The 15,710-nt window shown below is 35.7% G+C and overlaps 1 protein-coding gene across 1 annotated transcript in view; it reads right to left on the reverse strand.

The window, feature by feature from the left end:
* LOC127655451 (lysophosphatidylcholine acyltransferase 1-like) overlaps positions 1-15,710 on the reverse strand; it is a 74,716-nt gene that overhangs the window by 21,134 nt on the left and 37,872 nt on the right. The window contains exons 4-8 of the mRNA XM_052143279.1: positions 8,883-8,995; positions 8,489-8,549; positions 7,918-7,976; positions 4,050-4,084; positions 2,230-2,284 (exon numbers count right to left, since the gene is read on the reverse strand). Of these exons, the coding sequence (XP_051999239.1) occupies positions 2,230-2,284; positions 4,050-4,084; positions 7,918-7,976; positions 8,489-8,549; positions 8,883-8,995 (323 nt within the window). The remainder of the gene's footprint in view (positions 1-2,229; positions 2,285-4,049; positions 4,085-7,917; positions 7,977-8,488; positions 8,550-8,882; positions 8,996-15,710) is intronic.

Raw genomic sequence — 15,710 nt, forward strand, 5'->3', positions numbered from 1 at the left:
ACACCAAGCTTTTCCCTCAAGTATAACTCTTAAAGCATGACTTCCCCTTACTTGAGGGTGTTGCATTTGATCCCTTATACACTTCTATTGGGTAAGGAAAACCATTAGGGGATTTACTACAGTGAGCAAGGTTTTACCGTAATAAAACTGTACTGTTACCATGGACACGGCATTTCTCTGCGAACTTTCAGAAGATCGACCAACAATTGGGCAATTTTACCACATAGAAAATACTTTAACTTTACACTATGATACAATTTTAATATTAATGACTATTAAAGTTTCTTTGTATCATTATTCATGTGTACATTTTTGTCCGACCTCTTCTGAAGCAGCACGTAAACAGCGTTGTCGCATGTCACCTGTTAGTTTTCACAACACTTATCAGTATGCACCAATCACAGAAGTTCATGATTAATGCATAAATATTTGTTCTAACTCATTTTCTGGTGGATACACAGGTGGATTTCCATTTGTATCCAAGCTACAATCTTCTAACTGAATCAATTCAAATACTTTTTGTGTACAAATTTTGCAGACCAATTAATGGAGGATTCTGCTTCTACAGGCTTTTGAGAAAAACACCTTTGAGTGTTGGAAAAACACCCGGTAAGAGTTGGATTAGAGGTGCAAGATGTTAAGATGCAACTGTAGAGAGAACTGATTGCCATCCTAAATTAAGAATATTAGTGGTGATCAGTAGGGGTGTAGGATATATATAAAAATGTGTGATAAATCGCAAATTAACTTGTGGTATGACTTTAATTCATCCATTTGAACGGTTTATAAATATACAGAGAGCAGATAATACTGGGTACACTTCTGGTTTGTGTGTGCTCCTATTAGATTGCCCTCCAGCTTGTTCACGATTTCTCATATTGCAAGATTGACCGTCAAATCTGTCCTCCTGCAACAACTGTTAACATCGCTTAAATGGTCTAAACTGGATTCTCCGTACCAAAAAGTCACCTTGGCACACTATACTCTTTAATTGGTTGTATAAATGTAGCTATTTATTCACTTTTATAAACCTTCAAACTCATATACTTAAGGTGACGTTTTCCTAACCTTAGGAATTACTTCGGAAAATGGCAGATAAGGGGCTTTATGCAACACTTAATGGTTTTTATGGGCCAGTAAGTAAAAAATAAATACTTAAGGGAAATCGTAAGAGATTGTGATGTTTTACCCATAACAACCCTTAATTAACACTTGAGAGTTATTTCCTGCAACACCCTTAAGTTTAAAAGAAACATTAGGGTGATCTTAAGGGAAAATTACACTTAAAGTGCTTTATGCAACTGGCCACAAATATACTTCGTACGAAATCAAAGAACGAATAGGTGTGACGTAATTTACAACTAAATCTGGCCAAAAAGAAAATAGTTGATTTTTAAGGTTTTACATGTAGTGTTCTCATATTATTTAAATGTACTTCTAAACGCCTCCTACAGCGGTGTGGTGGGTGTCTGAATGTTCGCAAACTGTACACCATTGCTCAGCTGTTTAGAACTTTTTTTTTATTCTTGTACGAAGAACGCAGAAGAACTTTTATTTCGGGTCCTTAACACAACACGACTTTTGATTCCTTGACTGCTGCTTCCGTGGACATTGATTGTTGTCCCAAGTAAAATTAAATCGTTGACAACTTTCATATTAACATTCAGGTTTCGTTCATGCTTGAGGCTGTAGTCTTTTATCTTCATCAGTAAAGGGTTTCATTTTTGGTAAACAAGGTTGTCATCTGAATATTGCAGGATGACAATGAACCTTCCTCCAAACCTGATGCGGTGTTCTTCGTACCATCCATCTTGGATTAATTGTTCAGCATACAGATTGAATAAGTAAGGTAAAAAGATACAACACTGCCATACACTTTTACAATTTTGAACCATGCAGTACCCCTTGTTCTGTTCGAATGACTACTACTTGGTCTGTGTACCAATGTTATCCATAATTGGTTTTGATCCACACAGTTGAATGCCTATCAACTACACAAAGGTGATTTTTGACCAGAATAAGCTGCAATATGGACCAGACCTGTTGCCATTTAGTCAAAGGTCGGACTACGCAATGTACGCACAGGCAAACACAACTCATTTTCTTCAGAAAACAAGGCTTAAAAATAGGTTTATTGTCAATAGGTGACATTCCAGGAAATAGGCCAACACAACATAAAAGGAACAAAACCAAGATGGGTTTTTACGTTTTTGTTTCAGAGAGACTCACCTCAATCACAAATTCATTGTGAAGCTGGCACAAAGTCAACCACAGAATCTTAAAGCTGCAAAAATCAAAAAATTATAGTCAGTGTTCAAATTTAGTTTTTTTACTCTAGCTGAGAATGAGAAACAGAAGAGAATGCAGTTACATCATCATTAATCTTTCATTAATACAGGGTTTGAAGATTTACAACAAGCTGACACAAAGTTGTCCAATCATTAAAGTAAATTACTATGAAAAACTAGTCAGCAAACAAAAAAGGCAAAAGTGGTTTTGTTTAAAGGGGTCATATAATGCCATTTTTGTACAAGTTAATATGAATCTTTAGGGTCTAAATGAAAACTTTGTAATATACTTTTATTAAAAATTCTCATTAGTATTTTAAGAAAACACTAATTTTACCTGTTCAAAAACTGCTCTGTTTTCAGCACGCCGTTTCAGAGCATATGACTTTAAATGATAATGAGCTTTGGTCACCCCGCCCCTCCATTCTGGAGTTATTCTCCGTATAACTGTTTTTTTGACATTACTTCTTAATCAGTAACATACAAGTAAACCAGGTGTAACTTAGTGTTACCATGTTAACTGTAACACCTGCGTACACAGTTTTTAATAACACTATAACCATAACGCGTTGTTCATTATAAACGTGGGATTATGAATTATATTGAGAACGTCGTAACGTTATGGAAAACATGCCGTAAAGTGTAACGTTAGCCACATTCATTGTGAAGCATGCAAGCGATTTGCAAAGATTAATATAAAGGTTAATAAAACGTTACACTTGCTTCTTCTGGAGGTGCAGAGGGAATATAAATAGTTGGTACCGAATCTTTTTTCAGCTTCTTAGCAAAACCAGCTTTATACTGACCCTCGTTTATAAAGCAGTCTGGTGAAAAATGATTCGCGCAAACACGAATGCATTGACGTTGCTCGTGGGGAATATTCCCATCGTAAACAAAACTCAGCCACTGCGTCTTCAGCGGTTCAGATTTAGGAACATCAAAATGACTGCTGTGTTCGTTATTACACCGAAGAACAGAACACCACTGCTCCAGTGTATCAACAATGATGACGGACTATGATTGACAGCTCGCTCACGAGCGAGGGCGGGTCTGTGTTGAAACACTGCTGTCAATCAACAATCCTGGGAGGGGCGTCCGACCGTGTGACGTCACACGGTCGAACGGCTCGATTTGAGGCAGGGGAAAATATATAAGGAGATTAAAACAAAAACACTGGATGGATTTTTATCATAATAGGATGGTTGTGTACAGGAACAGCCAATACACATTTCAGTACAATCAACTTGAAAAAGTGCATGTACCATTATATGACCCCTTTAAGACACTTGAAATCTGTTGCATTTCTGCTCTTTGACATAAATTGGACCAACTTTAAATTAGGTGGCCTTAACTATGTCCTTATCCATTTGATACAATGTACGTATTATGTTCATACATGTTGTTGCATTGTAATTACATTTACAGTACTTGAATTAATTACATCGGTAGATACACTGTTAACCCTAAACCAACCCTTACCCCAAAACCAAACCCCAACCCTGCCTTTACTCCTAAACCTACACAAACCTCAACCTCACTAGCAGCAAATGTAAATATTTTGCAGAACAACATGTAGTTACACAGTAAATACATAGTCTTGTATGTATTTAATGTTAGTACATAGCAGTTAAGGCAATCTAATATAAAGTGTGACTCATAAATATACACCTTAAACTGATTAAAAAGGAACACAAAAAGAGTTCAAGCTATAAAATAATGCTTTCAAGCTATAAAAAAGCCTGTGTGAAATATAATACTCACGCCCCAGGTCCCTGCCACGTCCAGGTGATGGAGTCCTGTAACAAGGCAATACAGTGATTAATCCATTAGTACTCGAAACTCTGAATTTATAGGGATAGATCACCAAAAAATAGGTAACACTTGAACACTATGAAGCCCATAATTGTAACTACAGTTATAATATTTAATCTATTCATAGTTATAAAGTAAATTGGATGAATACTTATAACATGCAAAATTTGTTTGAATGCGTCTTTGTATTCCATGCATTTGTATAAACTTCCGTTCTACAAGCTTGACTTGTAATGTCTTTTAAACACTTATAGGAATGTTTATTTATAAGACATTGTTTTTGCCACTTTACTTACAGCATATATTATATTAAATATATATATATATATATATACACACACACACATATAGATATACACACACACACATATAGATATACACACACACATACAGTATCTCACAAAAGTGAGTACACCCCTCACATTTTTGTAAATATTTCATTATATCTTTTCATGTGACAACACTGAAGAAATTAAACTTGTCATTTGTCGCTACAATGTAAAGTAGTGAGTGTACAGCTTGTACAACAATGTAAATTTGCTGTCCCCTCAAAATAATTCAACACACAGTCATTAATGTCTAAACCTCTGGCAACTTTGGACTAAGTGAAAAAGTCCAAATTGGGCCCAAAGTATCAATATTTTGTGGCCACCATTATTTTCTGACCCCCCACCCTTCAACCTCAGCAGCAATGCTGGCAGCACTCATACGTCTATTTCCCAAAGACAACCTCTGGATATGATGCTGAGCACATGCACTCAACTTCTATGGTCGACCATGGCAAGGCCTGTTCTGAGTGGAACCTGTCCTGTTAAACCGCTGTATGGTCTTGGCCACTGTGCTGCAGCTCAGTGTCAGGGTCTTGGCAATCTTCTTATAGCCTAGGCCATCTTTATGTAAAGCAACATTTCTTTTTTTTCAGATCCTCAGAGAGTTCTTTGCCATCAGGTGCCATGTTGAATTCCAGTGACCAGTATGAGGGAGTGCGAGTGCGATGACACCAAATTTTACACATCTGCTCCCCATTCACACCTGAGACCTTGTAACACTAACGAGTCACATGACAACAGGGAGGGAAAATGGCTAATTGGGCCCAATTTGGACATTTTCACTTAGGGGTGTACTCACTTTTGTTGCCAGCGCTTTAGACATTAATGACTGTGTGTTGAGTTATTTTGAGGGGACAGCAAATTTACACTGTTATACAAGCTGTACACTCACTACTTTACATTGTAGCAAAGTGTCATTTCTTCACTGTTGTCACATGAAAAGATATAATCAAATACTTAAAAAAAAAATGTAAGGGGAGTACTCACTTTTGTGAGATACTCTGTGTGTGTGTGTGTGTGTGTGTGTATATATGATATATGTATATATATAGTATATATATATATATATATATATATATATATATATATATATATACACACACACAGCCAAAAGTTTAGAATAAATGTACAGATTTTGTGGTTTCAGGAGGAAATTGGTAATTTAATTCACCAAAGTGACATTCAACTGATCATAATGTATAGTCAGAACATTACTGATGTAAATAACAGCACCATTATTATTTGAAAAAAGTAATATAATTTTTGATAAAATCTAGACAGGCCCCATTTCCAGCAACCATCACTCCAACGCCATTTCATTGCCATTATATCAAACACAGTTGAAAGCTATTTGGTTCGTTAAATGAAGCTTAACATTGTCTTTGTGTTTGTTTTTGATTTGCCACAGTATGCAATCGACTGGCATATCTCAAGGCCAATATTACATAAAACAAAAATGGCAAAAAAGAAACCGATTTCTCTACAAACTCATCAGTCAATCATATTTGAGGAATGAAGGCTATACAATGCTTGAAATTGAAAAAGATTTCATTTGAAGGTGTACACTACAGTCTTCAAAGGATGCACTAACAAGGACAGAAAGAGATGTGGAAGGCCAGATGTGCAACTAAACAAGAGTCTCTAGTTTGAGAAATAGACGCCTCACATGTCCTCAGCTGACAGCTTCATTGAATTCTACCCGCTCAACACCAGTTTCATGTACAACAGTAAAGAGAAGACTCTCAAGCCTTATGGGAAGCATTGCAAAGAAAAAGCCATGTTTGAAACAGGAAAAACAAAAAGAAAAGGTTAGAGTGGGCAAAGAAACAGACATTGGACAACAGATAATTGGAAAAGAGTGTTATGGATCTTAACCCCACTGAGCTTTTGTGGGATCATCTAGACTGTAAGGTGCGTGAGAAGTGCCTGACAAGACAGACACATCTATGGCAAGTGCTACAGGAAGTGTGGGGTGAACTGTCACATGAGGATCTGGACAAACTGACAGCTAGAATGAAAAGGATCTGCAAAGCGGTCATCGCTGCACGTGGAGGATTTTTTGATGAGAACTCTTTGAAGTAGTTTAAGAAAAAATAAAAAAATCTAATTGTAATAGAAATTTTTCAAGTTATTAACTATTATTTTGATAATCAATTAATCTTCGATTATTTATACAAAACTAAAAACTGAAGTTTTATTTCCTGTATTTTATTAAAACATAAGTATTTTTTTTTTTAAACTATATGATAAAGGGCTTAAGGATTTGGTTTGATTTACATTACTGAATTCATGATTCTATACTCACAAAAGTTTGAACAAACCCTGAAATGTTACGTTTGGATTATTTATTATTATTATTAGAAACAGTTCCTTTATTTGTAAAACTTGCAGAAAAATTCTCATCATTAAAGAGTAAAATGATCCAAAGGGCATGGAGTGGGACAAAAAAAAAAAACAAATCAGCCCAGCAGAGGGTAAAAGTGACACGAGAATAGAAATGTTAATAATTCTGCCCAGCTGAAAAATACATACCAGTAATTATGTTAGATACATATGCTTGTACACACCGATTACATACATTAAAGTACTTTAATATTATAGTTTTTAAAATAGTATTTTCACTGATTACATGTTTATAAACTATTCTTTTAAAAAAAATTGTATGGCTTATAATGTTTGCCATAGCATAAATTTACTAGTGAACTTGGACATTACGTCGAATTATCAGGAGGACTTTCAAATATCAAGACCCTTAGCATTATTCTACATTATATTCAGCATTACATACAGTTTAATATAGTACGATCATCTGTAAACCCTGTGCAAATTCACTCTCACACTGAAAAGACTCATCCCAGTGCTCACTGTATTACATGAGCAGGAGAAAACACTTTAAAAACTTCTTTCCATAAGAGCAAAATCTGTACATTATTCCACACTTTTGGCCACCACTGTACATATTACATAAAAAGTGTTACAGAAAGTTATGTCATCACTTTCTCACTCATATGTCATTCCAAAATCAAAAAGTTTGAAGGGTGTCCTGTTCCCCGATTTCAAATCAATGGCAGTTTATAGTGAACCACTTTAAAGCAAAGCAAAAAAACAAAACAAAAAAAAAGTGCCAAAATCTTGACTTTTGTTTTGCTTCTTGTGGCAATGGCTGAAGTCAAGATTTTTACTGAAAAATAACAAATTCCAGGTTGTTACTCACCAAAAACTTTTGTATGCCTTCAGAAGACTAAGAATATGACATACGATTCACATGGACTATTTCTGAAACATTTTAAAGCTTTAAAGTAACTTCCACTATCACTATCCACTGCCATTGTACAATAACCAGCAAACAAATCTCATTTTGTGTCCTGCATGCAATCATGTGGGTTTGGAACAATATAACGGTGAGTTAAAATCATGCATCGATTTTTATGTGAACTATCCCTTGAACATTTCCCGACTCAAATTTTACAAGAATGCAAATGTCTCACCAGTTGGTTGGGGTAGCGAATTACTACAGGCTGTACAGGTACACCAGGAATGAACGCTCCTTTAAAAAAAAAACAACAAAAAAAAAAAACATTTTTAGGCATTTTAAACAGACACACTTCATTTTATTCCTTAATGCACAAATTATTTTGTTTTAGAGAAATACGTTTTATATATATATATCACATTAAAAAAAAACTTATTTCTCTAAAACAAAATAATATATAAAACAATATATATGTCTAATATATATATAGACATATATAAATACTTTTATAACAAATGTTCTGCCTTCACCAATAAATTTTAAGTCAATTACAGTCAGACTTCAGATCATCCGCTGTGCGCAATGCTACCATTATTATGCATATCTGTAGGTCTCCCATATGTCTGTGAAAACTAGGATAGCTTTGTACAATAAAAGTCCTTAGCATCCATGTATTCCTTAAAAGCTCATCTCTTCTGTGACCCTGAACTAGCCTAATTATAAAAGGCTTCCTTAAGACCAACTAGACAATTTTGAAAACATGTACTTTGGTATATTAAGCAGCAAGTGTATAAAGACATACAAACCTGGTTTGAATGTAATCAGACAGGATCTATTGGTGCACGTTCCCTCTGGGAATATCATTATCTAGAAAGCAGAGAGATATCAGGCTAATGAGTTTAATCTGTTCACAGAGTGTAAAAACTTGAATAATGCTGTTAAACAAAGGACTGACATGACAAATCACCCTAGGGAAGGAGGGGAAAAAAAACAAAAAAACTGGTCCACATGAGGAATCGTTTAGAAAGGAATGAGCTCATACTCTTTGAGTTCTAAGAAAAAGTGCTTGTTTTACAGTCAAGACTGCAGACTTCATGAAACTATGGGAATATTGATAAACATGTGATGCATGTACAAAGACACATTCAAATCATTCAGTCAAAGGCTGTTTTATAGTCCGTATGTGTGACTGTATTGTACCTGAGGCCACTCTCCTCCTGAATGAGCTCTTCTCTTGATCTCCTCCACGGTCTTCCGTCTGGAGTCCTGGTCCGACCGTGACACAAACACTGGTCGGATGTATTTGATCAGAGCTGAAGGATATGAAGATATGAAAAAAATTTGGGATCTCCCAGATATTTTTGTAATGAAGATAATAACATAAGTCACCTTGCTTTAAGCAGTCAGAAAGCTGGTTAATTTCCAGAATTGAAAGGACTAGTTATGTCATTATTAACTCACCCTCATGTTGTTCCAAACCATATGACTATTCCGTTGAACACAAATAAGACATTTTTAAAATCTGCCATATAATGAAAGTGAATAGTGGTCTATAAAGATCTTAAAATAAATAAATACATAAAGCACTAAAAGTAATCAAAATGACTAATTAATAAAGCAACAAATAATAAAACAAATACTGGAATCAAAATATGGTCAATATGTCCAAACTCCTTTATACACCAGATATGATAAACAAGGTTTGATGCCATCGACGTGGCCGCAATATTAGATTACAGCGCTTGATTAATGATTTGATTTGAGAATGAATAACTTACATTTTATGCTGTTCATTGCACAAAGTGATCATATCGCTTCAGAAGACTTGGAATACAGTGCATGACTCATACTGATTACTTTTACTGTGGTTTTATATTTTTTGGCCTTTTTCCAAGTATGAGAGACAGAGTATTTACTTTCATTATATGGCAAATAAACCCCGTTAAGACCAGGACTGGGCAAAAATATTGATTTTCTTATTAATCGCGATCTTCATTTGAACTTCAAATACTGTTTCTTAAAGGTGCACTCAGTAACTTTTGTCTTTGTGTCTTCTTGGACTTAAACTGACACTTAGCGGCTTGGATGTAGCATCAATTTAATAGTTTTCAGTTTCAGATGCCACTGTAGAAATGTAGGATTCACAGTCAGCATGATTACTTTAATTGTATAAAATTAACACAATAAGTGTCAAATAACAGGATGGTTACTGAGATTAAGGGAGTAGTATTCGGCTGGTCATGTGATCCCAACATGGCAGCCCCCAACCCTCTCCATGTAGAATAAAACAGCATTTATATGATTACTGATATGACTGCAGTCTTCATATTTATGTGAGTACTTATGATTTCCTACATATATTGCAAAATTACAATGTATTTAGGAGATAAACCTTTTTAACAATAAAACAAATGACCGAATGCACCTTTAAAATCCCAAGATCCATTTTTTACTTTTACTTTAAAAAGTTTACTTTTGTGTTGATTATGTCTGTAAAATAAACAGCTACTGAATGGCAGAGTTTGGGCAAATATTTTAAATTTTAACAATATTTCTTTATTTTATATGTAAAGCTAAATAGGCTACAGTAAATAGACATTATAATTCAAATGTACCCAAAAGAATCAGAGTTGAATCAAATTGTATCAAAAATCTAAACAAATCAAGAGCTCAAGAGCTTGTGAATCCAAATCAAATTCAAATCGGAGAAATCTGTATCAATACCCATCCTAAGTCCAAAACTTTTTGAAAATGCACTTTTTTGTGTTTCACGGAAGTCATAAGGGTTCGGAAAAACATGGTGGAGTAAATTAGAGAATTACAAATTTTTGACTAACTGTTTCTTTAAATATGTACAGAAATCTGTGTTTTAACTTGTTTACATGCTACTTGTTGTTTCTCTTTAAAAACATCAGAAATAAAGTGTTATGAACAGCTCTATAGAGAGGTAGTTGTTAACAAACCCATAGCCATTTGATATTATTGTTAAAAGTAGGGAAGTATTATTAAAAGCAGTGGCAGATCCAACCACTTCACACATTCTCATTATTGACTTTTAAATGATTGTGCAATTTAATAGTACAATTCATATGTATGTTTGGTAACACTTTACAAAAAGGTTGCATTCATTAACATTAATTATCATGAACAATATATTTAAAAAACAATATTTATTCATCTCAGTTAATAAAAATACAATTGTTTATTGTTAGTTCATGTCAGTTCATAGTCCATTAACCAATGTTAGTTAATGTATCTCTATATGTTGAAATTAAGATGAACAAAGATTAATAAATGCTGTAAAAAATATTGTTCATTGTTAGTTCATGTTAACTAATGGAACCTTATTGTAAAGTGTTAATGTAAGTTTTCCTTTTAATTTCCTTAATTATTCATTGATTTTATTATATGGGATGCGGGTGCATTAGGACTCCCATAAGACATGAGTAATTTGAAGCACAGTACTCAAAGTTGTGAACATCCATGTGCTCTGCTGTCATGGGTATGCAAACAAGGTTTACTAAAGGGGAGTTATTTTTAGTATCAAGACATTAATGAGCTGCTTGATTGCAGGAGCTGATTTAATGACACATTGGAGGAAAATAAAAGCTACTATGGAAACAAATTCAAGCTCTCTCTCTCTCTACTTAACAGTTAGTTTGACACTTCAGAGTGTCACAATAAAGAAACTTCCTCCTTCACTTCCCTACAGTTGCTGCTGAAACTCATCGCACTTCATGCTCTGTGCATCCTTCAGTTCCACCTGTCCATCAAACCATGCTATACTGAACATCCAATCACTGTGCACCAGAGCCATAGGGAACGAGAGCTTGTGCTGCAGGCTGGAATGAGTCACCGTCCCTGGGGTATGATCCATCAGCACAGCCCTCAATGCTCTGGTGGTGTATGGAGGAGAGGCTGATGATTTAGATGAAGACAGGTCACTGCTGAGTGGGAGAGTGGAGATAGATGTAGTTGTCCACTATGCAGGGATTAAACTGCAGTGTGCAGCCCAACGCTTCCCTGACTGATCAGGGACTTAACACCTTCTGTGGAGAACCTTCACCAAAATTAGCATGCACTAACTAGCTTTGTCTTGTGTTTGGTGTAATTGCCTGGACAGATCCAATGCTCCAGTTTGCTTTGGATAAAGTGCTTGGGAACTTCATGTTAGTATGTGCTTCATCTAAAAACAGGGATATTTTGGACTATGGCAATTAAACGCATGATGCAAATTTCAGGACACGTGGTGCATATTTCGTCATCAGAAGAGTGCTCGAGCACTAAATGTGTATAGCTCGATTTTTTATTTACCGCACATACTCTGAATGCACAGTATGAGCATGCAATTATTTGAAATCAATGGTACCACAAAATTACACTAGCAACAGGGTGTGAAATTATATATTTAGCCAACTAGCTTAAGTTGAAGGGAGCAAAAAACAAAACAAAAAAACCAAGCAGTCAAATACTTTTTTTCTTTTGCATTCAAAAAATTGATTTGACAGACATGATAGAAAGCCTACTGTAGACAGCAATACATTTTTCAATTGAGTTTGTCAATCTGTCCAGTTCTAACAGGACGTCTTCTTGCGTTTCATCTGCTCTATTTTAAATAGAATGCTCTCATTAAAACATAGCTGTCAAATCAGCATAATAAACCAATTATTTACACCATGTCCGTGCCTCGATTAGAATGGGATCGTTTTAGTTTTGTTGTGTTGCTCATTTGCAGAGTATTGACGCTACATTCAAAGCCAGTGCTTCTTTTCAAGTGTCAGGTGATGTTTCTTCAGTATTCATTGCCGTGTGCCACGCGAACAGAGTTAGAACATCATGGAAGCATCTGTGCATTTAGATGCTTTAAAACTTGCGCATTAGGATCAGTTGTCATCACAGATAGGACGGAGGACTAATCTAAGTTGCTCTGATTGGCCATTGCCTTTTCAGTTTTCAATGGATATGTTAGTTATTGGTTAGAATACTCAACCGCTGCATAAACACGTTGTAAATTGAAAAAATTGATACAATGGCAGCAGACATAAATTGAACGCTGTAATCATCAGTATTCACAATTACATTATCGTGGCAGCCGTAATTGCGATTCGTTTTCAATTTATTGTGCAGCCCTAACTCGCAGTCACCAAAATTGGTACATATATAGTTCTCATCAAGCCAGACAACTGTCATAATTATAGTTATTATCTCCGCCCAACAGGAAGTTGGGCTTTTTGGAATTTTTTAATATTGCAGTCACTAAACTTTTAAATACTCCTCCAAGGGGATTCATGAGACTATCACCATATTTAGAATGGTGTTGCCATGGCGAGGCAATAAATTAATGACGAAAAATGGGAAACAGGAGGGGTCTCATATCTTCTGTGTGCAATTTGTGATTAAGATAAAAATTGAAAAGTATGTTTAGTCTTAAATTAATGACGAAAAATGGGAAACAGGAGGGGTCTCATATCTTCTGTGTGCAATTTGTGATTAAGATAAAAATTGAAAAGTATGTTTAGTCTTGGGGCCTAATCACATGGATGTGACTATTTTGGGTCAAGGTCATAGCGCCACCACCTGGCAGCAGGAAGTGTAGCTCTTACAACAGACACAGTCCTCATTTATTTACCCAAATTAATATTCAAATAGTTTAGAATGCATGTGTCCACCTTGCATTGTTTCCGACATCCAACGGGTGGAAATGATCATCACTGCTTGCTAAAGCCAAACGCACACTACGGGACTTGCAGTCGGCACCCTATGACTCACAGTCTTGTTTTCCATCATGCACACACACACACAACAAGACTGATCACTGATTGGGTGTATCAACTAAATGACCATTCGTCCCTGAATGAGGCCCGTGTTCACCTGGTATTAATGCGTTGTGTGATCCGATCACAAGTGTACAAGCGAGACGCATCACTGTTACACCTGGTCGCCTCTTTGACCACTTGTGTTTGGATTTTGAGGGGACAGTCTATGATTTCATATGGACATACATCAATTATTACGTCTGTGTATTAATGAATGACAATAAAGCACAAAATAGTAAAAGAAAAAGATCCCTTTAAATCCAGTGTGCTGCCTAAAAAAATTATATTGCATTTCTTTTAAAGATTCAATGCAAACTTCACAAACTATGGCCAATGATTCCAACAACTTGTTCCTTGTTAACTGCAGAAGCCTGGGAACTTGTGCAACTTTGTATCCTTGTGGACGGATATTAACCAGTGCGCAGTGAAATCCTGAAAGTTACTCAGAGGCCAGTCAATCAGATTGGACAAGCCAATTTTAGCCAGCTTAAACACAATATGCATCAGACAGTCCAGAGTGCCATCTGAGGTTGAGACTAGCAGAAGCTCAGCATCTTTCTGTAAGCTGTATATAGCAGTCAACATACAGTACTTCAAAATTAAAACTAGCAAAATTTAAACTAGCACTTCATCAATCACTCTTTTAGTGCTAGGCCGTCATGTAAACACATGCTGCTTGTCAACCAGACTAATCCACTATTTATTTAGCACAGTTTTTTAAATTCAAAAAGAAATATGTAGAATTGCCTTCCTATATGTCTCTTTCCCCATAGTACCTAGCAGCGAGTGAGTATAATGCAATAATTGTGGCAAAATTGGATGCATTTTAGAAGAGAAAGACACCTGTGTAGCAGTGATTATGCAGCCTGCAACGGTGCATTACTAATGCAATCCATCAGTGTCGGCTCAATTCTTTCTCTATTTGTCTGCTGAGCTCCACATGGTCCTCAAATGTCATTAGACAGCTGGCCTGCCGACTAACAATTTAAAAACCAAACAGATGAGATGGTCGCACTATTACAATAAGTGGAGCACAGGTCAGCGTTGATTCATTTTACAACAGCGGTTTTAAAAATGGTAGCATTTTCACAAGGAGAAAACAGACAAGTCAATAAACTTAAACAGCCATGATGATAACACAGTGATAATGATGCATGCATGAAGAAAAAAAAAAAAAAAAAAAAAACTATTACAGGGTCTCAACGATAAGGTTGGGCTGCTGACGGAACTGTCACTTGCCCTATAGGGCTAGTGCTGTACTGTCAACCATGTCTTATCTTTTTTTATCATGCTCATTTGTTTTTACACCCTATAAACAATTGATTTTTGCAATAGATTGGACATTATTATTGCAAATTGAGACCACAAAATATTAACTTGTCATCGTGGAAATATTTCCAAGTTGACTAGTTGAAAACACATGAGGTATTGTTTTCATCGTATGCTATAGTTTTTCAGCAAGTGCATTAATTAAATTATATCAGTCATTGAATAACATAAATAATAAAAAATATGGCACGGATGGTAAAATCTGAAATACTGGCCTGACCAGACCAGCAGAAATAAATCCTAAATAAATACCTATTGTAGTGTTCTCTTACGACTCATTACACTTGACATTGTGTCAGGAAGCTGATGCTATGGGGAGTGTCCTTCTATCAGACCTAGTTGAAACCATTCTACAATAAATAAAATAAATAATTCTAGCTGTCAGTTTGTCCAGATACTCAGGTGACATTTCACCACACACTTCCTGTAGCGCTTGCATAGTTGAGGCTGTCTTTTCGGGCACTTCTCATGCACCTTACAGTCTAGCTGATCCCACAAAACTCAATGGGGTTAAGATCCATAACACTCTTTTCCAATTATCTGTTGTCCAATGTCTGATTCTTTGCCCACTCTAACCTTTTCTTTTTGTTTTTCCTGTTTCAAACATGGCTTTTTCTTTGCAATTCTTCCCATTAGGCCTGAACCCCTGAGACTTCTCTTTACTGTTGTACATGAAACTGGTGTTGAGTGGGTAGAATTCAATGAAGCTGTCAGCTGTGGACATGTGAGGCGTCTATTTCTCAAACTAGAGACTCTGACGTAATATCCTCTTGCTTCGTTGTACATCTGGCATTCTACATCTCTTTCCGTCCTTGTTAGAGCCAGTTGTCCTTTGTCCTTTAAGACTGTAGTGTACACCTTTGTATGAAATATTAAGATTTTT

Source organism: Xyrauchen texanus, chromosome 15, assembly GCF_025860055.1.
Source record: "Xyrauchen texanus isolate HMW12.3.18 chromosome 15, RBS_HiC_50CHRs, whole genome shotgun sequence".
NCBI classification, from domain to species: Eukaryota; Metazoa; Chordata; class Actinopteri; order Cypriniformes; family Catostomidae; genus Xyrauchen; species Xyrauchen texanus.